At 39.2% G+C, this 27,611-nt stretch overlaps 3 protein-coding genes across 5 annotated transcripts in view; 2 read left to right on the top strand and 1 right to left on the bottom strand.

The window, feature by feature from the left end:
* The first annotated feature begins 7,460 nt into the window (after positions 1–7,460).
* On the top strand, positions 7,461–11,465 carry six7 (SIX homeobox 7). Of its 2 annotated transcripts, none has more exons than XM_055007432.1 (3): positions 7,461–8,150; positions 9,418–9,581; positions 9,944–11,465. In XM_055007432.1, the coding sequence occupies exons 1-3, from the start codon at positions 7,731–7,733 to the stop codon at positions 10,152–10,154; spliced, it is 795 nt and encodes a 264-aa protein (XP_054863407.1). In that variant the 5' UTR covers positions 7,461–7,730; the 3' UTR covers positions 10,155–11,465. The 2 variants fall into 2 exon arrangements, with proteins under 2 accessions (XP_054863407.1, XP_023138531.1); XM_023282763.3 differs by having other exon boundaries at positions 7,463–8,138.
* Positions 11,466–14,919: 3,454 nt separating this feature from the next.
* Positions 14,920–24,930, top strand: zgc:101810 (uncharacterized protein LOC493612 homolog). The gene is made up of 9 exons (XM_055007792.1): positions 14,920–15,079; positions 16,124–16,234; positions 17,563–17,721; positions 18,933–19,062; positions 19,741–19,877; positions 19,993–20,142; positions 20,379–20,524; positions 20,625–20,757; positions 22,662–24,930. The coding sequence occupies exons 1-9, from the start codon at positions 15,032–15,034 to the stop codon at positions 22,830–22,832; spliced, it is 1,185 nt and encodes a 394-aa protein (XP_054863767.1). The 5' UTR covers positions 14,920–15,031; the 3' UTR covers positions 22,833–24,930.
* Positions 24,931–25,136: 206 nt separating this feature from the next.
* Positions 25,137–27,611, bottom strand: part of rin1b (Ras and Rab interactor 1b) — a 46,146-nt gene continuing 43,671 nt past the window's right edge. For both annotated transcript variants that reach the window (XM_035954034.2, XM_023282812.3), the window contains exon 12: positions 25,137–27,089. In XM_035954034.2, coding sequence (XP_035809927.1) covers positions 26,766–27,089 — 324 coding nt within the window. In that variant the 3' untranslated portion in view covers positions 25,137–26,765. The remainder of the gene's footprint in view (positions 27,090–27,611) is intronic.

The raw sequence follows: 27,611 nt of genomic DNA, 5'->3' as shown, positions 1-27,611 counted from the left end.
TTACAGCACCTGTACCCTCCAGTATTTCTCTAAATTTCGAAGCGCCACAAACACAAATGGCAAACAAGAACACAAACAATTCAGTGCAAGCGGTGATTTGTTGGGCTATTTTTTAAAGGGTTAAATTAGAGTTTGCCAGCTAACCATGAGGTTGTGGTAAGCTGATCCCTCAAACAGTGAACATGATACTGTCTGGAGGTGGTTCATTGTACTGGAGGGGACAACAACCCAATAAACTGGTTAGCGATACCTGGAAAGAACATCTCATTACACAAATAATCTCCAGACAGCTTGAAGTGTAAAGTAACTGCCCTCTTGGTACCTGATACTTCTTAACCTTTAAAGAAGAAATCAGTACTCTCACAGCAAATGTGCAAAATTATGTGCACTTGTTTTAAGACTGAACATCTGCCATAAATTATATATATGACACTAATTTGATTAAGGTTCTAAATAAGTCAGTTATTTTGATCAAGCTAACAGTTAGGTCATTATCATGACTGGTTTTAGTCCAAACACGGCGTGCCTGCATGCAAATTAGAAATTAGGACACTAATAGTTGAAGAATCAATTTATTATTGAACTAAAAATTAATCAGCTGCAATCAGCTATTTTGTCAATCGATTCATCAAACTTTTAATTATTTGGCTTTTCAGTTGCAAAGATTTGCTGATATTCTTTGCTTCTTTATGAGCATAGTAATTGTGAAAAGGGTGATGTCACAGTGGGAAAAAACAGTGCAAACGAAAACACACGTTTGTTTTTTTTTATCATTATTTGGGCTCCCATAGGGTCACAAAGTTTCTAATGATACCGATATGATTTATATCTACTTCCTTAATTAATATGTATACTTTATATTAATTAAAATGTATTCTGCAAAGCAGATAGAGATCTAATTTAAACTTCTACTTAGGTTTGAAAGTTTAAATGAAACCCCCCCTTAGTGTTTGTCATCCACATTTATGGTATATAACCGTTGTCGACTGAATCAAGAGATCTTCCTCTCTCCTCTTCACACCCCACAGCGATAGACGAGGAAGCAATTTTTGTCGTTTGTTTGCCGAGTGCTCCTGGCATGGGCTGAGAGGTAAAGCTAATATACAGTATTTTGGGGACGAAGGGAGGGGAGGACGCAGGGGGATAGACTTGTCTGAGAGGATACTGCTATTGAGTTGTAAATGAGCTTGTAATTAGCTCTTACACATTTGCCTGGAGGGAATTAGTGTGTGTGTGTGTGTGTGTGTGTGTGTGTGTGTGTGTGTGTGTGTGTGTGTGTGTGTGTATGCGTGAGCGTGTGTGTGTGTGTGTATGTGTGAGCGTGTGTGTGTGTGTATATGTGTGAGTGTGTGCATGTGCATGTGAGTGTGTGCGTCTGTGTGTCATTGTGTGTTTTTAACCCCTTTTCCTTAGAATAAAGGTTGACGGTGATAAGCAGATAACACTAATTACTTCTCCTCCCAATTGCTTGTTAATTGTGCTTGGTGTGGATTTATACAACATGGTAATAGCCCCCATTCCACACACACACAGATGCAGGCCCCCTGCTTTGCCTGTTGGCAAAATCAACAGGTCATTTTTGTAAATCAGGAGACTCCTGCTTAAGCCACTGATTAATTATGCCAAGTGGGGTTCCACCATATATAGGTCCAACCAATCCTGTGTCACCACATGGGTCCTAAAACAACACGTCTGGCCATTTTTGTTTCTTAATGTCTCATTTATAATTAACTTCACACCTACAACAGAGTTTCTGCAGAAAAGGTTGAGTATAACCTACACAGGTAAGTGAGTCATATGGTTAATGTTCACAAACTGTGTACTAAGTCAATAACTGGATCCACAGAAGTGTGTATTGAAGACCAGATATATCATAACAAACCAACAACCCTTTTATCTGTTTAATCTATTGTTTCTTTTTTATACTCATTCAATGTATTCTTAGCAATTATTACTTTCTTGCGATCCATTATGTGCAACAGTTGATTCTTGTTACCTCATTCAGGTGGAAAACAGCACATGAATATGTCATAAGCCCCTCCCAGACACAAATTTCTCTCCATTACTATGACTCCATTTGAACATGTCGGCAGGATGTCTGAAAGAGCATCCTGGTCACTTTTCTATAAAAGCTGTGATGCCAATCCTACTAATTTGAACCCAGTAACATTTCCACTTTCAGTACAGCACAACTCTGAACTGCAAGTCATTGCATTAACGGACAGGCACGCACAAGCAATGTACTTCCAGACGTTTGCAGGAGGCGTCATTTGCGTTTATTACATACCTGCAGTGTCAAACAGCAGCAGGACCTATATGAGGGTGTCCAAAGCAAGAGAGCTGCAGGGTGACTTCATCACTGTTTTTCTCAGTCACTTTGCTAGATTTCTCAGATCAGAATTGAAATTCTCAAAACTACTTGATCAATCTTCACATCACTGTGTCACTGGTGCACATCAAACAGGCAGTTTCTCATTTCTTTTAACGAGTTGCAAATGCTTTGGTACATCCAAGCAAATGATTCTGTACAATTCTCTGCTGTTTCCTACATTATCAGTTGCTTATGTCATGTTGATCAAAATGTATTATAATGGGTCTCTGTTGAAAAGTCTCACCACCACAACATTTAGGCATTAGTTCATCACATAAGTTTTTACATGCAAAATGGTTGAACAAATTGTCATAATATGTCAGGGATATTTCTTTACATTTCCATTAGACTTTTTCAAAAAATCTGTCCTGAATTGGTAAATTGCTCCCAAGTGAATCTTGAATTTCTCTGACGAAGGGAAATGTGTGAAGGGTTAGGGTTGTCTGAAATCACTCAAAGACACAAGAGAAGATATTCGTGATGTGGATGAGAATTTGTGGCCCAACAGACAGGAACATCAGGAGGTGTAGGAACACTGCACTGTACAGTTTTCTCTAAGGAGATTGTCCTATGTTCACATTTCTACTTTTGTTTTTTTTGTTTTTTTTTCTTTGTGCTATGCAGTGCTGTTTTCCTTTCTGTATCACAATGACGTGGTCTGTCAACAAAATACAACACAAACAGTAAAAGCATAAATGTGAATCTTGTCCAGTTTCTTGCAATCAATCTCCTACATAAACTAAGGTGGAACGTACAATTTACAATAATTATCATCAAAACTTTAGCCATAGTTTACATCAGAACATCCCTCCAGAGAACACTTTTATAATGACAACATGACAAAGCAATTTGACTGTCTGATCCACACAGTGACACAAGGACTTGTCATTCTGATGCCACTGACATGGTCATTGACACAGATATTTACTTTTGAGAGATGAAATAAGGATTTTGAGCAAGAGTCTGGCTTTTGCAGGTAATCCATGATGCTTTGCTATTTGTACAAATTGTTCTGAGAAATGCACTTACTGTTTTGCAAATGTCGAGGACGATTCGAGAAATGTACCAAAGCGACTGAGAAAAACTGTAATCACTTATAATTACACATTATGCCCAACATGGAGACAGCGCTTGTCAGGATCTAACAGAGAGTCACTTTGTGTACTTTTCTTCACATGGGGAGTCATCAGAATCAAGTGTGCTGTCACACACAGTTATAGTTTATAAGCGGCATTTTAATCCTTTGTTACATTAGTTACACTATGGATTTAGATTTTGTCTTTTGTTTACTGATGCACTAGTCTTCATCAGGTCACTTGATTTACTGTCAAGTCTCACACATGTGACAAATATCACACACATACCCTAGCTCTCCAAAGTAGCCATGGGAAATACTGGCATAAAAGTGACCTATGTCTGATCAATTTGACAGATTAATGAATCCAGTGATGTTACCTATCCCATATCTGAAAATGGCTTTATTTAGCATGTTTATGTTTTCTTCATCAGGTGGTCTTTAATGGTCAACATGAAAAACATGGCACCCACTTCTGTTCTTGTTAGCAGCCTTCATATATCGGTAACAACATGTAGTTAATGATACATTGATGTTTTATGAATATACAGTATTTCAATTAACTGCCAGTGTACTAACTTTGCATCACATGTTGAGGTGAGACATCACAACTTTTACTCTTTACTACGTTATCATCAAATGGGCTCAGTTTTCCACAGGTATACACTGTCAGCCACTGACCTTATGCACTGAAAAGGTCCATCAGAACAAATTAGCTGTTTTGGTCAGTCAGCATCTGGGGAAAAGGCAGCAGTTCATTTTGCCCTTCATGTCCGGGTCCAATGTCCTTTAGGTAATCCACCACCTTTTGGCACAGCAAAAGAGACACAAAAACTTTAAAATCTATAAGCAATTCTGGTTTTCCAGGTCAACTGTGTTTGGATTATTTGGCATTGAGTGAGGTGAAGGTAACCTTGGAAAACATGTAGCAGTGCTGATCACGGGTTATTTTTTAGCAGCAGCTATAAGAAACACTGAAAACTACTCTATGTTTTTGTGGTTAATGGAGTGTTTGTCTCTATTTCATGGAGAGATGCAGATGAAAATGTATTTTTGGGATGGCGCTGAGTGTCATCACAGGTTATAAATGCAGCCAATGTGTGATACATGTGAACAAAATAAATAGTCTTGAGGTTAAACATTTGATCACAAAAGTGTGCATGCATGTGTGTGTAGGAGGGGAAGAAGTATATCATCATTTGTCTTCAGTAGTAATACCTAAAACCTTTTCTGCAGTAGCTGTTTCTGCCTCATTTTACAAACCTCTAGCATTTAATAACATCATATAAACATCACTTTGAATGGTTTAAACGGCACATGGAAAAAAAATGATTCATTATTTACATTTATATGCATATATTCAGCATGAATATATGGATCAAATAGACTTCCTAAATAAATTGAAATAAATGGCCATTAATGAATACATTTTTCACTCGTAATAAAAATGAAAAGGGACCTTAAAGATGATTGTATTAACTACAAAACAACAGCAGCTCTTCAAATTTTACATACTTAGAGCTTGTAAGATGTTAATCATTTTGATAGTTGCCTTTCTGTGATATAGGGCTTAGTTTTGGTTCTGACACTTCCACCCCACCCCTCTACAAACACACACATCATCTGTTCATCCAGTCACCATCTTAAAATTCATTCCGTTGGAACGGATTGGGGGTGCTTAAGCAGATTTTGGTTCAGTCTGCTCTCAAAGTGTTAAACAGATTGTGTAGGGGGATTTTTTGTAATGAAGGTAAGTGTATGTGTGTGTTGGTGGTGAGTGGCGCGAAGTGTCTGCAACTTGGACGGGTTAGATTAAGTGTGAGCAGGATCTTCACGGAGCTCATTTCTCCCCTTCTGTGCCCAAAAGTGTGACTGACACACACACACACAAAGCCGCCCCCCTTTTCCTTTAAACCGCCAATCCCACCTGGTATTTTAATCTAGATTTAGGATCTAACACGTATCAAATGATTGCCTACTGTTTACAAAGTAATTCTATACGCTTTCTATACCCTAAACTCTACTCGACTGATTTCACGAACAGATTTGGAAAACTTCCTCTACGGCTTTTGCTGACAGGATTATTAGACTGGTTATGTGACAGAAAATGAACTTATGTCAACTCGGAATAATTAAATTATTAAGTAATTTATCCATGAAATATTTTCTAGTTACAGGTTCCTCAAATATGAGATTATGTTGTGTTTCTCTACTTTAAAGTAATATTATGGTAATACAATATTTTTTGGTCTTGACCTTACAATGAGAAGGGCTCTGAAATATACTGTAAACTGGCGCTATCAAAATAAATACATATAAATGAGACTGGATTCAATTGAACTGACATTTGATAGACTACAATTACTATTAATTTTGAAAATATATAAATATTAAAAAATAAAAATTTTCAATCAGATGAAATTACAAAAAAAATCTTTTTCAAATATTTAATGGTAAAAATTCTAAAATACCACCAGTCTTAATAAAAATATTTCACAACAATAACTATTACTAAAATGTTGTTTCAAATTTTGCTGTATAGCTGAAAAATATATTATTTAGCAATTCTGGATGGGAAAATCCCGCATTTTATTATTTAAATCACTTTACACATGCATCCAAAAAGTACAACCAGTTTGTCTTAATATTACACACTACATTATATTTTACTTTACGCAACAATTTTCTGAATATGAATGAAAATTTAGCAGATTCATACACAATCAACAGATTATTTTCATTTAATATCATGAGATATTTGTTTTTAGTTATTTGTTTGGGAGGCTATTCATTATTTAGGGATTAATATAAATCTCTACAAAGCAAGAATATAAAAGGAGATCTGACACCTTGAAAACTGGATGTAATCTATCAATCATATCAAAACATATTTCCATGTTAAGACTCCATGTGTTCATTGTTGTCTGCCAGGCTCATATCTGTATTCTAGACAAATTTGTAGACAGGATTATAAGACCCCTCACCTGATTTTAAACCAGATGATCCTTCACCTGACTGCAACCTTTACGAAGCCATATCACTTTGGGGACTAATCTATGTCTGCTGTCAGAAGACATTTAGACTTAAAATGAAATTGTTAATTTCATGAAACTTCTTTATTCAGATTCTAATCCACTGATGCTTGGTAAAAATGCCACATATATTTTTTCCTCGAGGTTACTTTGTGCTAATTAAGTGTAACATGTTTGCATTATAGCTGACAGATGCTTGCCGGATCCTTAACCTGATTAATAAGAAAATTGTCTTTAGACTGATTAATGAGCTACTGAGATCAGAAGGATTGAACCGAGTAGCAGCTCATTAATTCCGTGTCCTGGAGTTGCTCTGCCACACATCGATATCCAGGGGTGTTTTCATTATGTCTTGGCCTGACAAGAGGTCAAAGAGGATAGCCTATGTGCAACCATGTCTGTTTTAATTACATGGGTATTAGCTGGTGGGGGACCTCCAGCTTTTTGTCCCAACATGTCTTCTTATACAAAGGCTGTGGCACATTAGATACAGATTTTCATGACCACTGGTACCAAGATGTAATTGTGCCATCCATGAGTAAGGCAGGGAAACCATCAATTATTCTGCTTTTAATGTTCCAACCAGTCATAAGTGTTGAGGACGACACCAGAAAATTCAACTTATTTACACTTTACTTGCATTTTCTAGAGTCTTGTCTGCTGCCCAGACTGCAAGCCATTGTCCACAGCACAGCCTTTCTTCCACATTTGCTCCCTCCCATCATCTGCTCCTCCAGCAGGGCTTCATCTCCACCAGATCTGACCTATTAAATAACCTATCCTCACTTGTTTGCTCACTGCAGTCATCCTGGCAGTCAATGTATCCTCAGGCTAAGCCAAACAAGCTGATCAGCCAGGCACCTCTGTACACACTACCCCCCACTAAGAGGCTAATGGTTGGGATGTATAATCCTTCTCAAAACAACCACAGAGATGCTAATTGTATCTAGCTATAAATACAGGTCGACTCCTTGTCCTCTTTCTTCATTTGTCTGTAGGCTACTTCTTTAAACCTGGAGCCGCCACCGCATTCGCACTCCGGCTTCTCTGAAACATTTGCCCAAACCGGCTACCAGGAAAGACTCCGTTACATAAGAGAGGCGGCACACAGAAGCTGCAAGTGTCAATAAACTTGAAGCATCTCTGAAAAGGCAGCGGACGCGCAGAACTTTACGCACGGATACACCACTTCATGCGGCTTTTCAACACTTCCCGACTTCTTCGCTGAGCTACTGTGAAGCAACAAGGCAAGATGTTCCCTCTGCCGATGTTCACACCGGACCAGGTCGCCCGGGTGTGCGAGAACCTGGAGGAGACCGGGGATATCGAGCGCCTCGGCCGGTTCCTCTGGTCCCTGCCTGCCGCTGTCCCTGGCTCCGCCGGAGAAGCGCTGAACCGACACGAGTCCGTAATGCGAGCGAGAGCGCTGGTCGCCTTCCACGGAGGAAACTTTGAGGCTCTTTACCAGATTCTCCAGAGCCACCGGTTTACGCGCGAGTCGCACGCAAAGCTCCAGGACCTGTGGCTGGACGCGCACTACCGAGAGGCGGAGAGGCTTCGAGGGCGGCCGCTGGGCCCTGTGGAGAAGTACCGGATCCGCAAGAAGTTCCCGCTGCCCCGCACCATCTGGGACGGCGAGCAGAAGACGCACTGCTTTAAGGTAAATACCCTGGTAAGAATATAACTTTCAGTGTTATAACTTGACCCACATGGCTGATGGGACTCAACACACGTGTTATCCAGTCTTTGCGCAAAATACTGAATGTGATGGAAATGTGACATCACATTATAACATGCATTCTACTTGCATTTTAACATTGGATAGGCCATCAGTGACGGTGCTTTTTAACCCGATTGTTGCTCCCAGCAGCCTGCTCTTTGAGCTCTTAAGATGATAATGATCAGAGCCATGGTTATCCTTCTGCCGTATGCCGTAAGGTCCACTAAAGACTTTAGTCATGCTGCAAGATCACAAGAGTCAGAGCAGGGCATGGTTCTCTGAGAAGAATATCTATGTGTTAAAATACAGTTAAACATTGTCTAACACTGATTATGTGATTCAAACGTGCCAAAACTTATATTTGCCATATTTGTCTCATATATGAAAATATGGCTTTTTTAAATTGCATTTTTGTCAAACATGCTCTTGTCAGTATTGAAATTGTAACAATAAATTCATTTATCATTCTATATTTAGTATAGCCAATGTATTCTATGTATAAGGGCACAATTTTCAAAGCATAACTTGCACAAATGTGTGACAAATGTACTGCATGATTCAATCAATTACAGCAAGACTTCTTCAGTTAGAAAGAAAAATGGTGCCCTGTTTTACTAAACTATTCTGTTTGTCACAAATTAATAATGCAATGTCCTGATGTGTGCAGAGCACATTGGGCATCATTAGGGAGAAAAAAAAAGACAGATTTTGTTATCATAAGATTTTAAGCAGATATTCTAAAGGCAATCTGATTGTACTTCTGCACCTAAAAAATCAGCAACACCACTTTACTCATTTGTCAGATATTACAAGAGGGAAATCAGCCACCAACCAAAGAGTAAAAAGAGCTGCTTACATGATTCCCAATGTTGGACAGCAAGAGAGCATGCACTTTACCTCTTGGATGCATGTTTGTATGTGTGATCTCCCTCTTGTGGCAGGGTAAAGTATTATTCATAAGATAATCGAGTTGCAAACCTCGAGGCCTCTGACCAGCAGCCCATTAAGCCCCTTAACATGATCCAATTTAGTGGATATACATTGTTATGTATGCTTCTAATGTAGATTGTGTTCATCCATTTATAAATCCAGTCTAATACAATTATACTTAGCATTATCAGCATTTAACTGGAAGATAAGACATCAGTTGACATATGAGACACTTGCACTAAGAGTCACCTAAATCTTAATTTTCCATATGATTCTAACTCTTCTCCAGGAAAGAACTCGCAGTTTGCTGAGAGAGTGGTATCTCCAGGATCCCTACCCAAACCCGTCCAGGAAACGCCACTTGGCCCAGGCCACGGGACTCACGCCCACGCAAGTCGGTAACTGGTTCAAGAACCGCCGCCAAAGAGACCGCGCCGCTTCAGCAAAGAACAGGTACGTCAAGTAATTCCATTGTTTCATGCTGTTGATGATTAAAGAAGTGAATAGAGGATGAACACTGAGCTCAAAGAGACTTAAACCTATCCTGACTTCTCATGCAAACATGGATTTTCTTTTAAAAAAAAGAAAAAACTCAACTAGTCTTCTGTTTGAAAGTACAGTAATAAAATGAGGCAGTCATGATGGAGAATGCTAATATGTGTCATGCTTTGTTATATCAAATATGATCAAACTAAAGGAACTTTTCTTTCTTTGTCCTCTCAAACTTGAAAAACTTAAGCGATAGTATCTGTCTGAGGGGCAGTTTTCCAATCTGGGATCTCACTCTTATCTTTCTCATTTCTCCCTCCACCCAGACTGCAGCAGGACTCCTCCCTCCTGCCCTCTGAAAGCTCACCTGACGGCTCACTTCAGGAGCGCCACCGTCACCCCCACCTGCTGCCTAACTCCCCTCGCCACCTGGGCAGCCCGGAGGCCAGCGACTGCAGCACAGAACCAGAGCGCAGAGGAACAGGAGCGTCCACCCCAGACATCTCTGTCAGCAGCGACAGCGAGTTCGAGTCTTGAGATTAAGGACTCTTTTCACGGGGAGACACTGTGCTCCCTGCAGGCTGTCATCACATTCAGACATACTTTAAAGACACTTGAACTGTGAGCGTGGCTGAGGTGTTCTCAGTGGGAGGAGGGCGAGGACGAGGCCACCTGTGGCTGTGGCTGTGACTGGACAATGTAAAGGAAAGATATGCACTTAAAGAAGCACCATGGCACATGACCTTGACTGTTATACGTATTAGTTTTGCGCTGACCGTGACTCAGCGCTGTAGAAGAGTAAACATCCACAGCTACTTCTAGATCAAACACTGTATTTTCAACTCTCAGGGAAAAAAGTCTTTATAGAAAGAATGCCAATGGTGTTTAGATAATGTGAATGTTAATGTTTTAAGTTTTTAGGTCATTTTTTAATAGTTTTTCTGGAAGCTTCATACATCTGTCTGGTTACTGTGAGCACACAATGATTAATGCCTTGAGTAGGCTGTTATTGTATATCAGTATGTTGACATGCACATTAATATTGTAATTATTTGATTCAACTTTGGAAAGGGATCTTCAGTTGCTATAATTGGCTAATCAAGCCGATAAAGTATCTTAAATTAAACACAGGATTTTGTCATGTCAATGCAAAGTCATGCTTTATCCAGTGTTGTTGTTTTCAGTATTGAGAATTTACTGCAATGTTTTATTCTTACACAATATAAATGTATGACTGTTAGTGGTGGTTTACTAGTTTACTAGTACCACAATCTTGTAAACAAACCATGTGAATTATTACCTCAACCTTGTTAACCAATGTAATCAGGGTATAATGTGCATGTAAACATATTGGCAAACAAAATTAACACATTTCACTGCCTTAAAATGAAACTAAGGGCATCACTCTTTTACATTGCAATGACAAGTAATAAGCTTAGACTGTATGTGAACTCTATTAAATTAACAATACACACGTGCTGCTTAAAATACAAACTATTTTGTTATTAGCTGTTTTACCTGTTCATTTCTCTTGTGGTTACTGAAGTCTGCTGAGCTGTTGTGAATGCTCCTGATCTGCTCAGATGATGAATTCCTGCAGGAGCTGACACAGAACAGATGAATCAGAAAGCATGTCATCGGTCTTAACTCAATGTGCCTCTTACATTTGAGAACAGTGAGACCTAGTCAGATATGATTATGTCCTCTCGTGTCTACAAGACACTCAAAGGCCTACTGTTTGCTGTCTTTCTTACAATCATCATTTCTCATGACACATTTCTGCATTTCAATGAAAATGTGTATTTTGTAAATGCTTTATGTAAATAAATGAACCTATTTTTATCCAAACTTGTACTGATTTCATGCATTTATAAGTTTCAAACAGTATGAACACAGTGTAGTGTATGAGGAAATATTCAGTAGACAAATAAATTGCTTTCTTTTAACATTGTCTTCTTTTAAATCGTGGGAGAAGACGTGATTTTTCCATATATTTGCTCCTTCGTAAATGTTTCATATCTTACCAACACACAACATGACTTTTATCTCATGATCATTAAAATAAATTCATAATTTGCGTTATTAAGATTAATTGTATCAAATTTCCTGTATTTTGCAGCAGTGCAAATTAATAATATATTTTATTTGTATAGCGCTTTTCAAAATACTCCAACACTTTCCACAGTTACATGACAAAATCAGCAAACATTACAAGAAAGGAAGAGTTATCTTCCCATCACATTTCTGCCCTTTCTCAAAACCAAAAGAATTGTGTATAAATGCTGCACTTTGATTTATAACCTAGGCCTAAGGTAAAATTGAGCAGTCACCACATTTTATATCTGGCTGTATACCTTTGTTGCCTCATCTAATTGAATTTCATCACTTTTTTTTTTTTTTTTTTACCAGTACCTTTGATATAGCCATGAACAGTTTTGGTAGAATTCACTCACTTCAAACTGAGCAGTAAGCTGTAACTGAAAAAGTTGCCAGGTTCTGTAATTACAGACAATGATGACCTACCTCCTACTATCAGACAGTAAAATTTCTAAGCTGGAGTTTCTTTATTTTGTGGATGAAAATAGAGATGGATATTGTATGGTTTTACTCTGGCATCTCAGGAGCTGTAAAACAAACATCCATCCATCCATCCATTATCTATACACTGCTTAATCCTCACTAGGGTCGCGGGGGGGGGCTGGAGCCTATCCCAGCTGACTCGGGCGAAGGCAGGGGACACCCTAGACAGGTCGCCAGTCTGTCGCAGGGCTACATATATAGACAAACAATCACTCTCACATTCACACCTACGGGCAATTTAGAGTAATCAATTAACCTCAGCATATTTTTGGACTGTGGGAGGAAGCCGGAGTACCCGGAGAGAACCCACGCATGCACAGGGAGAACATGCAAACTCCATGCAGAAAGATCCCGGGAAAGCCGGGACGCGAACCAGGGACCTTCTTGCTGCAAGGCGAAAGTGCTAACCACTACGCCACTTTGCAGCCCGTAAAACAAACAAACAAACAAAAAAAAAAAAACCAAGCTTATGGTGACACATGCAAACTATATTCTAGTCTTTCTGTGGCTCACCATCAGAAAATGCCACATGTTATTAGACTGGCATGATATAAGGAAAATCACTGATGTGTATTAAAACTGTTCAATATTGCAGTGACTATAGAACTTCCATTAAATGAACAAATATTCAAGGATAATAGCTATTGCTGAAATGGACCACTAACACTGAACAGCCCTTTTCCAATTCATTGCATCTGTGTCTATATGATGTGTTTATTGCACATGTTCATATCATGAGAATATCAAAGAAAATTTGACCAAAGCCACATATTATATCAGTGGTTCCCTAATCTTTTTGTCACTCTCCTCTGACTTATATCATTGGTTCTAAATGAGTAAGACTTAGAGACATTTTTTCACAGCAGGAAAAACACAGGTTGCACTACTAATCGTATAAACAATAGCGTAGGTCCAGTTACGAAGCAGCATTTAATTACATAATTGGTAACACCTGTGCTGGCAGGATATTTGTTCTATTTAGCTTTAGCCTCGTCTAAAGCTAAAGCATACATGTCCCCTGGTTCACCTTCTATGTAATAGGAGCTTGTTGAACACAGCTAACATATTAACAAACTAACACATTCAGCAGACAAAGGGCTACACTGGTATTCAGGTGGTGTTGGTATGGACTTAAGTTCAATACTCTCTCCCATTTCGACTGTTTTTGTTCTCCAGAAAACGCATTTAGCGTCTAAATGTCACTAGCAAAAACCAACGGCTAACTATCTAACTAGCTAGTTAGCTAGCTAGCTAGCTGTTTCGTTTCCACATTTAGCTAACACTTTGAAAGCATAGCCGTCGAGTTAATGAATTAGCATGTAGTTTTTCTAAAGATAACAAACTCTGAGAAACGCCTCAGGCTGTTCGACAACCACTTACCAATATTTTAGTCTTCTATGCAGCTTGAACTGAAAACTAGTTGTGTTGAAGACGTAGCAAAGACTAGCCGCCATTTCCAAAAATCTTTTAATCCGTAAATCATACTCTGCTTTCCATCCCCGTGATTGGTTGGCCTGAGAACTGTATTTAAATACTGGATAAATCTAATGAAAAACATTAACATAATTATAACTAATAATCTTATGAATAATAAAAACTTGTATAGCACTTTTCAAACACAAAAAGAGCTTCGCAATAAAACAAATGTCTAGAGAGTGAAAATAAATTAAAAACATAAATAAGATAGTCAACATGCAACAAAGTAAAATAGTTAAGTGAAAAAAAACAACTTTATTATAATGCATATCTAACACAACCACAAGTGTGTCCCATTAAAAAAGATTCTGAATGACATGATGAAGTACCCTAACGAGACTAAATATTGTCCCTGTAGTGTTATTTAAGGTGTGATTTTACCCTAGAGGTTTACATAACAATTTACATACGTACTTGACAACTTTCAACTCTATTTGAGTTTCAACTTTCAAATTTATTTTATTTGATTGTTATATTTGATGTGGAAACGATCCTCCTAAAGCAGGAAGAGACTTTCAGCAGAACCAGGCCCAGGGAGGTTGGCTGTCTGCTCTGACCAGCCCAGGTGAGGGCCACAAATCACACACATTATAGAGCATTATAGAAAGAAAAAGATTGTCCATAATTTTAAACAAAATTAGAAATGAATCTGATCTATTTCCGCTATATAGGCTACATTATCAACCCCTGTACTACCTTTTTTAAATGTAAAAAACAGTAAAACCTTGCAGGAGAAGTGCTGTATTCACCCTTCTCACTCTTATTATAAAACTTGGTGAGGCTCTGTGCTTTCAAATGACTAATTTAGGATGAACCAATGCAATTCAAAATAAATATTCACTCTGCCTATATTCAGGTGACTGAGTGTTAGGTTAATTAAACTTTACCTAAACTTAAAAATGGAGCTTTTTATATACAAAGGGTTAATACTACAACATATAACTTCCAGTATTACAAAACCAAAATTACAATTATTGAAATTTTACCTGCCCGCAGAAAGTAATGAACAAAAGCAGAGAATAGTCTCCTCAGAAGAGGGCAGAATAGATACATTTAAAGATGATTGTGCTGTAAAATGTGCATTGTGGGGACATTTCACATTTGTTCGCAAATACCTCCTTTAAAATACCGCTACCTGAGTTGGTTCATAAAAAATTGCAGAACAGCTTTCACTCCTCCCAGACTACAGGAAAAAAGGCGTGCTCACGTTTAGTAATCCCACCCACATTTGAAGGAGTAACACAAAGATTTGTGCTTACCTTTCAGTTGTAGTCACTGCTAAATTCACATGTAATCATTTGGTTCTCTGTTAGTCGGACTGGACATACTTTTGAGCTGTTTGAAAGTGTTGTTTAAACATGGACAGCGAGGGGAGGAAAGTGGTGGTTTGTGACAATGGCACAGGGGTAAGTCACATAGTCCACAATGTCAATATTGTTCCAGACAGTAGCTTCTTTATGCTGTTATCTATAGAAAACTGTTAACAACTGTGGTTCCTGTATTTTGTTCTCTTTCCCACTTGCCTCAATTCAAAATGCAATCTTCTGTGTACATAAACTGCTTATTGTTTCATGAGATTTCGATGCAAACCTTCACCAGGTGTGCTACGTTTCTGACACATATTTTTATTTTGAGCTTAAATGCTCTGAAAATGACATGTTGACATTCAGATCATTTCACTGCAAAAACATCTGAAGGAGTCCAGGGTGTGAGACTGTGTGCATTATGCAGGCTGATTCCACATCTGTCTGGACTTGTCACTCGTTCCTTTAGTTTGCACACACGGCCATAAATGGTTGTGATGCTTTGAACTGAGCACACATTGGATGAGAAACAGGAAGAGAGATTTGAAAGTGCTAAAATCTCAGGAGTGGCTGGCTGGTATTGTGCTGTAGCATTGAAATAGGGATTTCTGTGAAAGATATGCAGTTAAAGGCAAAGTCAGTCAGCAACTGGCCTGATTTTTGCCCCTGCTAGGAATGTATTGCATCCCTCCAGGCTAAGGAATGTGTCTATGGCCACGAAGGCAAGTTGAGACAGTATAGTAGGAGGTGTAGTCATGACAGGCAGAAAAGCACAGTCTGTGGTGAATTGCATGACATTTAAATATTGCGTAATACCATATCAAAGTATTATTCTCCATTCAGTTAAAAGTGTGATGAAACTGCAGTTGCACTGTCTGATAAATAAGACACAATCTGGTAAATGCATCATAGTAATACACTCTAGGTCAGTTTCCAGGGTCCAGATTAAGCTTACATTAAAATGAATGGAACTGATTTATGATTGGAACTTCTCTGTATAAAAGGCTGGAGTACAATTTATGTCAAGCCTTGCTAATCAGAAATAAACAAACTTTCAGTTTCGTGCAAAAGCGAGAACTGTGTTCACACAAACACATAAAAAAAAAATCTTAATGTGTTTCATTTTCACATCTCTGTTTCCCACAGTTTGTCAAGTGTGGCTTTGCTGGATCCAACTTCCCCGATCACATCTTCCCGGCGATGGTGGGTCGACCGATCATCCGCTCAACCACCAAAGTGGGCAACATCGAGATAAAAGTGAGAATAACACAATATTAAAAGGTCTTTCACCGAATCCGGCAGCTGAAATCAGTCTGGAAGAAATTAACAGAGACAAAAACAGCAACAAGACAGCAATAAAATTAATTTAACCCTCCTGTTGTCTTCATGTATGGGCACCAAAAAATATTGTTTCCTTGTCTGAAAAAAATTCAAAAATTCAGCAAAAAAATTCCCCAAATTTCTGAAAATTTGCAAAACCTTCAGGAAGAAAATTCCAATAATTCCTTAAAAGTTTCCCTTAAAAGTTTTATTTAAAAAAAAAAATCCCCCAAATTTGGCAAGAAAATTCTTGTAAATATTTTCAAAAAATGAGTAGAAATCTTCCAAAAAAAAAAATCCTAAAAATATCTAAAATGATTACATATGTATAAGTAAAACTTCTAATATTTTCTTTCACAAAAAATCAACCAAAATCCAGCAAAATTCATTGGATTTTGGTTGATTTTTTTGGTGAATGTTCTTAAGAAACATTTTTAACATTTCTTTTTTTCCATCAAAAAATGTTGAAAGATTTCCCAAAAATGTTGAAAATGTGGACATCAGAAGTTTCACTGTGAAAATATTTTTTTTCTCCACATTTTCAAACTTTAAAACGGGTCGATTTTGACCCGCAGGACGACACGAGGGTTAAAAAGGATAAAAGATTAAAACAGAGCCACCAACTTTCATACAGCCTCCCATAACAATTCAAAGCAAAGGACAGAATTATCTGCAAGGTCTGGACAAGTACTATAAGACCTGCTCAGTTAATTAAACACCTGCTCCTTCCTCCTCTTGTCGCCCCGCAGCTCGTAAGTATTAAAGTGTCTTAGAGCTTCACACCTGTTGGCTTCCTAAGACGCAGTTAAGTTATACAGTCATGTAACCGGAGATTGTCCCGATCATTTAGAGCTTTTAGCCTCCTAATCCCTGTAAGGTTCCACAAGGGCAGATTACGGAGCAGGAAAGGAAAACATAATGCCACGAATAACAGATAATGTTAGGTAAGAGAGGTCCATGAATATTATTTTGAGGCAGATTTAATCTTTAGCAGAGTCTTGATAGTCTCTCTCAGTGTATAGTGTGAAGAAGAATACATGAATTTTCATCACACTAAGCATCAAATTTGGACCTGTGATGTTTTTTATGGTTAATTATTTAACCAAAAATTGTTTTCATGGTAACCATACAGTACACTCCCCTGTACCATAAGAAAAAAAACATGCCTAGTATTAATCCCTGTTTATACAAAGCAGATCTCACGTCATTGCTCGAACAAAGTCTGACTCCACCAAGTCTGAAAAGTTCCTGATCTCTTCCACCAGGACCTGATGGTGGGGGACGAGGCCAGTGAGTGTCGCTCCATGCTGGAGGTGTCCTACCCCATGGAGAACGGCATGGTGCGCTGTTGGGACGAGATGCTCCACCTGTGGGACCACACCTTCGGCCCCGACCGCCTCAACATCAACCCGTCAGAATGCAAGGTAGAAAACGGATACTGATTTGACCACATGGTGTCTGAAGTAGTTATTTTGGAAAATCAAAATTGTCTTTTCACTTGATACCAAAGTTTGCATGAAACACACAGATACAACCTCAGAAAGGAAGCTTAATGACATTAAGGAGTTCCATATGCGTGTTTATTAGAACATATATATCAGACTCTCGTACAGTTTGCAAAAACAAATAAGTAAATAAATTTTGTATGGTGTGGTGCTTGTTCTTCATCAGATAAATGGTTTATTACAAAGAAAAGCCACCTTAGCAAATTTATTTTTATTAATTTATCTATTTATTTGATAGAGACAGTGCACATTAAAGAACGTCTATTTAGACAGCATTAGACGTAAATATGCCGGATTATAGCAACAATGCTAATTTACATTTGCAGTCCCTAGGTAGATAAAAAAAAAGAAACACAACAGAGAAACATAGGACAATAGGTCACAATAAAAGGACAATAGGTCACAATAAAAGCACATTACAAAAAGCACACAAAGAAGTTTCTTCTTGGCTGTAACTCCACAGTCAATCACATTCTCCACACACTATAGGAAGGTATGAATCCCAAAACACCAATCTACATGCATAATAACATACAGATAGCTAGAAAACATGCTGTGTAGTAACAGTTGTAAATGCACCCTCAAAATGTTTAAATGAAATGGATAAAATACAAAGATGTGGATGTTTAAAAACCCCTAAGGGCCTAATAGTGCTCCATTTGCATTGGAAAATATGTCCAAAATGTTGCAGAGGCTATATGTAGATGAACCAGAGACACATTTACAGATTGGAAGGGGAAAAGAGCACTGATGAATATATTGAAATTATTCAACAAATGGTCAGGGCTGCATGCATTAAACCAAGCAGCTTCCTATAAATAGATCCAGCAGGTCTCCAGAGGCAATTATAGTGAGGGAAATACACACAAAAACTAGGAAACATGAAACATTGCATCATATAGGAAAGGTCATATATATATATATATATATATATATATATATATATATATATATATATATATATATATATATATATATATATATATATATATGTATACATATACTGTCTAATTGTAACTTTTGCAGGTTATACAGGGCTTGAGCGGGTTTAAACATTACTTGAATTAGCAAATGAATATGAATAAAACGAAATACTTCTCAAGTGCATGTATTCATTTGTCTTCTTCCAGATCCTGCTGACTGAGCCACCAATGAATCCCACCAAGAACCGTGAGAAGATCGCAGAGGTCATGTTTGAGAAGTACCAGTTCCACGGCATCTACGTGGCCATTCAGGCCGTGCTCACTCTGTACGCACAAGGTAGGGAGGCAGCGTTAAAACGAGCTGCTGCTTTTACATGAATGTTCATATTTAGTGGACTAAATCCTACACTTGAAACACAATGCTTTGTAAGGATTCATGGACAGATTCACTCCATTGAGTGAATCTGAGAGAGTGTTTTAAAGGCCCTGTATCGAAGTATTACATCTTAAAAGAGATGCATTTCAAACAGGTTACAGTTATTTGGCTTAAGAAACTTGCTTTTGCTTGCAGCCTTTATAAATTTACAGTATTAATGTTGTAAAATGTAAATGATGTCAAGGGATGTACAATATTTGCTTATATTTTTTTGTCAAAGCTGTATAAAGCTTTATATATAGTTTAAGATTAAATTTGTTATTTTATTAATGATCAAAATACTGCTGCATGTACTGCATTTTTTTTTACATATTACTTTACCAGTAATCAAATATACCAAATATTAAAGAAAAATCTTAAATAAACCTAAGTAATCCAACTAACGTTAAATTAAAAGGAGGTCAAAATCAAAAAGCAAAATGTCTAACAAATCTAAATTAGGTAGCTTGAACAAAGATAAATAATGTTGAGTACACACAACTTTATTTTGTACAACCGATGTACTTTTTTATGTTAAGTCAACAGATTTTTTTTCCCTTAATGAATAGTTGAAAAGTTTTATCGATGTTTTTTGTTCAGGTTTGCTTACGGGAGTGGTCGTCGACTCTGGAGATGGCGTCACCCACATCTGTCCAGTTTATGAGGGTTTCTCTTTGCCTCATCTCACACGAAGGCTGGACATCGCAGGACGTGACATCACAAGATACCTCATTAAAGTGAGCCAGGAAATAATTAAATATCTGTACAATTTTACTGTGAAACTACATCTTCTGATAAAAATCTACATTAAAAAAACTATATATTTCTTGTCACTTTTAATCTTCCTGTTAGCTCTTGCTGCTCCGTGGTTATGCCTTCAATCACACGGCTGACTTTGAGACTGTCCGGATGCTGAAGGAGAAGCTCTGCTATGTGGGATACAACATTGAACAAGAGCAGCGTCTGGCCACAGAAACCACCTACCTGGTGGAGTCTTACACGGTACATCCAACTTTGATTTTACTCCACTTAAAAAGCATAAAATCAAGAAAAATCTGTTATAAATATACTGCATATTATTCATTTAATCATCTCACAACCTCTAACATCTATATGGAGACATTATGTCGAGCACTGCCCTCAGGTTTTACTCAGGTCAGGTGTTCATACACTTTGCTGTAATTACAATGTATAAATGCTCCGATTAAAATTGAATTGGTTGTTTTTCCCCGGTGCAGCTCCCTGACGGCCGGCAGGTGAACGTCGGTGGAGAGCGATTCGGGGCCCCTGAAGCTCTCTTCCAGCCTCACCTCATCAACATAGAGGGAGCAGGAGTGGCTGAGCTGCTGTTCAACACCATCCAGGCTGCAGACATCGACCTCAGGTCTGAGCCTCCTGCCTGCTCCCTGGAATAAAACTGTACAACTCTTATCCAATAGAAAGTAGACCCTAAAATAATCCCTCCTGTCTGTTTTTCTGTGCAGGGCTGACTTCTACAAGCACATCGTTCTGTCAGGAGGCTCTACCATGTACCCCGGCCTTCCATCCAGGCTGGAAAGAGAGATCAAGCAGCTCTACCTGGAGAGGGTGCTGGACGGAGACACTCAGAAACTATCAGTAAGAACTTTAGCATTATCTATATAAGTCTTAAATTACTGGGGAAGAGCAACAAGGAGTCTGTATTTTAGATGAGAGCAGCACCAGGGTGGTAAATTAGGTGTTACACAAAGGTTCTGTAATGTATTATACACTATTCATGTAATCTGTTAATGAAACATAATACTCCTTCCATTAATTTAACAATTGTTACATGACATTGATTAAACAGGTCTTTTGTAACGACTCAATTTGACAGTCTCAACTTAAGGTCCACTATTATGCTCTTTTATTTGCTCAGTTGGTGTAGATACACAGATGTTCAAACACCTGTATAAAGAAAACAGCTGGTTCCACGCATTCCCTTGTTCTGAAGCTTTCAACCATGAGACTTTAAACCAGGGCTATTCAAATAAAAATTGACTCGGGCCGGATTTTCAGACTAAGAACATGAGCTGGGCCGGACGTTTTTAGCAGACAGTGAGCAAAGTTAACCATTTAAAATAAACACAAACAGATAAGATAACAAACACACTGGATGTTTATTAACGTATTGCCACATCCAAAAGGACATAAACACAATAGAAGAGCAGTACTTAAACTAAACCTGTGCTGAAATACTGCCTCTTTAAATTTTACATTTCAAACACACAACTTCAACACATTTTGATAGGTAAATATAAGCACAGGTTAAGGTGCATATGAACATAAAAACTAAGTGCCGATTAGAAACACCATCTTTTGTTTTGGTCACATCTCAAAGTGCATTAAAAAGTAACTTGCTTAACAGTAACTTTTCAGAACTTGAGACATTTTTCTTCTTTTGAAATAACAAAAAACAGAGTTTGTCCCTGTCCATATTTGGTCTCATCTGAGACAGTCACATCTTCAGTGCATATAATCAAAAAAATAAACAGTAGGCACAGTGACAGTTACTATCCCTTTGAAACAAAATAAAGCTGACATCAAAGTGCATAATAAAGTGCAACTAAGTGAAATAACTATCAAAACAAAATGTCTTTCTTAAATATTAAACTTCTAATAAGTGACCAGAAAATAGTCACATAAATACATAAAACTACCTTTAGTGTCTGCTACAGCACGCTGCTTTGTTGCACTTACCATGTCTCGAAGACATCTGTGGTGAGAATGTTTGACGTGTCAGACCTGTTTGACAGCAGATGTCACACTCGTCTTAACTTTATCGTCCGTTAAAACTTCATCCACGACAGCCAACATGCAGTCCTTCACAGTTTCTGAGTCTGTGAACGGCCTCTTTTTCGTGGTCCTTTCCTGAGCTGTGCAGGTCCGCTTCATTGTAGCACAGCTCCGGTTGTAAGATGCAGTCAAACTCTGAATTATAGCCGCTGTCTCATGACATCCCTCGGGAAAGTTTGTCCGAAACGCGGCATGTTTTTCAACGTGGTGTCTTCGGACATGATAATCTTTCAGCGCTGCAAAGCACTCGTTGCAGAGTAAACGCATTGGTTTGACGTTCAGACTTGGTGGTAAATAAATAAATACTTGTCAGTCCACGCAGGATTAAACCGACGGTTTTCCTCGCCGATTTGTCGTTTCAGGATAGAAAAAGACATGATGCTATTTTCGCCTGTATAGAACTGCTAATGTTAACTTTTCAAACGCGTCTCCCCAACACAATGCATTGTGGGTTAGTTGCTAGGTTACGGTAAGTGTTGCATTCAATGTTTGCAATAATGTTGGAATTTTTGTATGAACTTGTCAGTGTTACTGAAAGATGTTTTTCTGTTTTTCTCGGACCCAAGTCCCAATCACTCGGCAGTTGCTTTAGGGCCACTCGAGGGTTGCTTTCGGGCCGCATGTGGCCCGCGGGCCGCTAATTGAATATACGTAGAAATGCGTGTTTCAATGACCTCCCATCTCTTTTCTATTTTTCACCTCTGCAGAAGTTTAAGATCCGAATCGAGGATCCTCCCAGACGTAAACACATGGTGTTCCTGGGCGGCGCTGTGCTGGCAAACATCATGAAAGACAAGGACTCCTTCTGGCTGAGCAGAGAGGAATATCTGGAGAAAGGCCTGGGAGTGCTGCAGAAACTGGGAGGTGGAGTCAGATAAAATACAATAAAATCAAGTAAATATACCTGACAAACAGAAACGTCATCTGTTTTTTTTCAACTCACTTTTTTCAACTGTTAGTGCTAAAATGTTTGTTTTTCAAATAAAAATACTGAACAGATTGTTACATATTCTCTAATATCTGATTTTTTTCAGCTTTTAGCAGTTTTATTGTTCTAAACTGGACATTTTAGGATGTTTTAACACTTTTTTTGGCAAAAAATAGTTGATTTGATTTTTGTGATTTTATGATGATTCCTCTTAAAAAAAATCCAACAAATTCATGCGGGAAGCAATCAAAAGTCCTTAAAATGTCAATCTATTCAGATGTTTGTTACATTTAAAACAACTGGCAGGTGGTTTATTTTGTATTACCGTAATTTCCGGACTATTGAGCGCACCGGAATATAAGCCTCACCCACTAAATTTAAAAAGAAAAAAAGTTTTGTACATATACAAGCCGCACCTGACTATAAGCCGCAGGTGTCCACGTTGTAACATGAGATATTTACACAGAAAGATTTTTTTTAAACTTTTAATTAAAGTATGCTTTTTCCGAACAGTGCCTGTAACATCGCAGTAAAACGCATTGAGTCAGTTCACGCTGCCGACTCCAACCTCTCACCATTGATTCATTGATATCAAGCTTACGCTCTATTTCCTTCTTCGACAGGCAGATCGGTTGCCTTTAACTTAAAAACTGTGTTTCCGACCCGATTCTGCCGGCCGCCGAACCGCGGTTGGGCAGCCTCGGGTAGCGCTAGCCCGCTTAGCTTAGCGGTTGGGCAGCCTCGGGTAGCGCTAGCCCGCTTAGCTTAGCGGTTGGGCAGCCTCGGGTAGCGCTAGCCCGCTTAGCTTAGCGGTTGGGCAGCCTCGGGTAGCGCTAGCCCGCCTAGCTTAGCGGTTGGGCAGCCTCGGGTAGCGCTAGCCCGCTTAGCTTAGCAGTTGGGCAGCCTCGGGTAGCGCTAGCTCGCCTAGCTTAGCGGTTGGGCAGCCTCGGGTAGCGCTAGCCCGCTTAGCTTAGCGGTCGGGCAGCCTCGGGTCGTGCTAGCCCGCTTAGCTTAGCGGGGCTCGTTAAGGGTAACCGCCAGATATAAGTCCGGACAAACTTTGCAGGGGGAGAATGAGGCACTTTATTGAACCAGCAGCAACTGTCCACGTGCACTAGCTTCCCACTCTTGTCCTGTATAACTGGCTGTATCATCATGGTGCATCTCACTATGCCTCCGCTTCCACGCTCATCTCTGCAACACACACACCTGCAGCGCTCCTCCTCACGTCACACTCACACATACACACACACCGCAACCTGCCAAGGGTAAAGGAGAGCAGACTCGGCCTGCAACAGCTGCATCATATGCATTTCTTTTGTGTGTTTTCCATGATGAGGGTGTGTGCACGAAGCGCAAAATGACTGATTTGAAGAATTTAGTGTGCGTGTGTTTGATTTAATTCGAACAGTTTTATTGGTCCACTGTGACCTGTTCGGTAATTTTATTGGTCTGATGTGACGAGGCTAAATCTATTGATGGCATGAAGCTCGCACGTAAAAATCTATACATTAGCCGCATCGTTGTATAAGCCGCAGGGTTCAAAGCGTGAGAAAAAAGTAGCGGCTTATAGTCCGGAAATTACGGTATTTTGCTGCTTTGCAGAGAACACATCAATAACTAAGATTTAGATTACACACTCAATCACGAGTTTGAAACATTTTTAAAAAATACGTTTTAATTGAGTCTTGATTCAGCCTTCTGCAATGCTGATAAGGCTTTAGGATGAAAAAGAAAATAATATCTGGCTGAAATTCTAACTTTTGGAGTGAATCTAGCTCCATATTGTACCAATTTAAAGAGTAGCGTGAATTTTTCTTGTGTAAAAGTATAATGGAACTACTGAACAGCAAATGTGAAATATTGCTTATTAAGGTAGATGTTATTTCTCACATCCTACTGTAAAAGTAGATATTATTAAAACATACTGTTATTTCTTGTTTTCAACGAATACCTGTCAGCATTTGTCAGTCATACATAAAAATTATTTTTTAAATAAGTGCCACTTTTTATACATGCTTTTAAATAAAATTTAACATACATGCAAATGTTGTGCTGTCATTACTGTGTCGATTCTGAAAACTGTCAATATCAAATCCTTTGAATTGCCAAGATAAGAAACCAAAGTCTCCTGTAAAATAAACAATCTAAAAGAGACTGAAATGATGGCGTTAGCATTTGCTGCCATCTAGTGGCTGAATTTGTTTAAGACATTCACAATCCCCCGGGGTACAAAACTGGATGTAACAACATAGATATTGCATTTTTTATTGCGATACTGAGTTACCTGACAAAAATACAGTAATGTGTTTTTTACACTGAAAAGAAATAGTGAGCTCTCACAATGAACACATGCTTCACGCACACACACACACACACCACATTCGCAGAACCTTCACGTTAAATGAAAAAGCATGCAATAATGTCCAAAACACGTCATAGTTCCCAAAATGAACCTCCTCAGCCGATCGAAAACTCCAGATATGTCAGAAATCCATACTTAGGTTTGATATCTACCCAACAAATTGAACGATTAAAAGTTAGTTTTTAAATACACAATATGATAATTGGTAATGACACTGAGTTTGAACAGTCAGTTGATAGTGATGACTTGCAGCAGGAGGCACCAGAAGCTGGTGACGTGTACATTTACATTCTACCAGTCACCATGAGGTCCTGGTGTACTGGTCAGACTGTCCTCTCAGTCGGCTCAGAACACAATGTTATCTTACAGTTCGGCCAAGAGAAACAGTAGAACTCAAAAGCAGTGAATCGAAACGTGGAATGAATGCAGTTCTGAAAGGATTAAAACTCTGACACGGAAAAAAGATTTTAATACATTCGCAAGTCATTAAGTAAATCTGTTGCAGGTTGTCTCGGCGTGTCGATGTGAAGTGCTTTTCTTCTTTCTCGCACGGCTTTAAAAACAGAGAGCTGATGCTTTTCTATCACTTCCCTCCTACTCGCCCATTACTCCACCTGCCAAAGCCATTAAATAGCAAAGCAAGGAGGAGATGCTGTGTTTTTTTCTCAAAAAAGCAAAAATAAAATTGTCTGTGTGGGTAATTCTAAAAATAAACAGCTGATTTAAAGCTTTCCTCAAGCTTGAAAAACCTGATTTCTTTCCAAGTAAACACCTGTTGTCTGTCAAAGTGGCCTCTCTTCGTCTGTTTTTCATATCACTTTGGTATTGAGGTTTGGTCTTGGCTATAACACATCGCATCTTTTAGACAAAATGTATTCCCCTCCTTCAACAGCATAGTTCCATCCAAAGATCTGCAGACTTTTACACATACAAGTGAAGTAATAAAACATCCAAGTGTCTTTTAGATTGTACCCAGAACTATACTGTGAAAGGGTTACATCAGCACGGTGGACAATTTGCCTTCTCGTGTGCGTTCAGGAAGTGATTTTGTTTCCAGGCAACAGTAGTCTCACAGAATTTGTCTTTGGATTTGAGCCTCCTCACGTTTTAATGATGTAATCCCTTCATGGTATAACTCTGGGTTCATGTTTCACATTACAAATTCCATTTATTTCACATTTTCCATGTCACAAATAGTACACTCCTTTACACTGGCAGCCACACTGAGTGGTACATAGTACAACTTTTGGCAACTGTCCCTATGTTGGTGCTGCTCTGCTCTGCATGTTGGTCCATTTAGGGAAGAGTTTACCGATTAAGGTCTGCTCCTAGTCTGGAGAAGGGCTGTAGTTTTTCACAACAAGTCCTGACCCACGACGAGACACAACACACCGTCGGAGAGAAAGAGACAGAACAAGAGAGAGAAAGAGCGAGAAAGCGAGAGCGACCATCCATCTCCTCCTCCTCCTCCTCCTCCTCCTCCTCCTCTTCCCTCCTTCCTCCCTGCCTGCCTCCCACTCACTCCTCACACACCGACTCGCTCAGGTCCACGGCGCCACCTCTGGTGAGCCGCCGCATCTTGCTGAAGTCGTGGTCGGTCCTCAGGTAGGAGAGCGAGGGGCCTCCCTCGCTGTGGCCGGCCAGGTCCTGGGGCTGGGCCTGGGGCGGCAGGGCCCTCATCTCACCGCCGCTGCGCCAGTACAGGGTGTATTGCTGCGGGTCGGACACTCCGAAGGTGGAGGCACACAGCTGTGCCAGGGCCTGGCTCGTCTCTCCGGCTCTCCACTGCAACGTCCGCACAGCACTCCGCTCCCCGTCCTGGAACAGTATCCGAACGCACCTCTGCAAGGAGGGAGGGAGGTAGGATGGGAGGAGATAGAGAGAGGAAAAAAAGAGTGAATATATACTGTATTCATGCAAAACAGAGGTCAAGAGGCTTATGGAGTGAGGGCAAAAGAGGGGGAGGAGAGAGATGGAGCCAGAGGAGGAGTGAGAACTGTAAGAGCACACAGGCTGATAATCCGCTACAATAAATGAGCCAAATTGATGTTCATAAAAGAAATTGCCTCTAAAACAAAGCTTCTTCTTCCCACACACAGGCGGCGAGTCCAAGAGTTTTACATGAAAATCATCTTCATGGTGTTGCTCTTTTCTCTGTTGCATGTTACAGCTTCATTGACAAATTCCCAGCATTAATCCATTAGAGCAAGTCTGCGTCCAAACTCATCAAAATATCCTCCATTAAGCTCAGTCTACTTTGGTGTTGCTGCTGAAGTTGTCTCTCACTCTCACTTCTATCCAAACAGAAACTTTCTGACATTTCCAAAAGAGCAAAAAGCGATCAAACGCAAATCTAACGAGTCG

This window comes from Amphiprion ocellaris, chromosome 23 (genome assembly GCF_022539595.1).
Source record: "Amphiprion ocellaris isolate individual 3 ecotype Okinawa chromosome 23, ASM2253959v1, whole genome shotgun sequence".
NCBI classification, from domain to species: Eukaryota; Metazoa; Chordata; class Actinopteri; family Pomacentridae; genus Amphiprion; species Amphiprion ocellaris.
The sequence above is the reverse complement of the archived record's forward strand: the minus strand, read 5'-3'. Positions and strand labels throughout refer to the sequence as shown.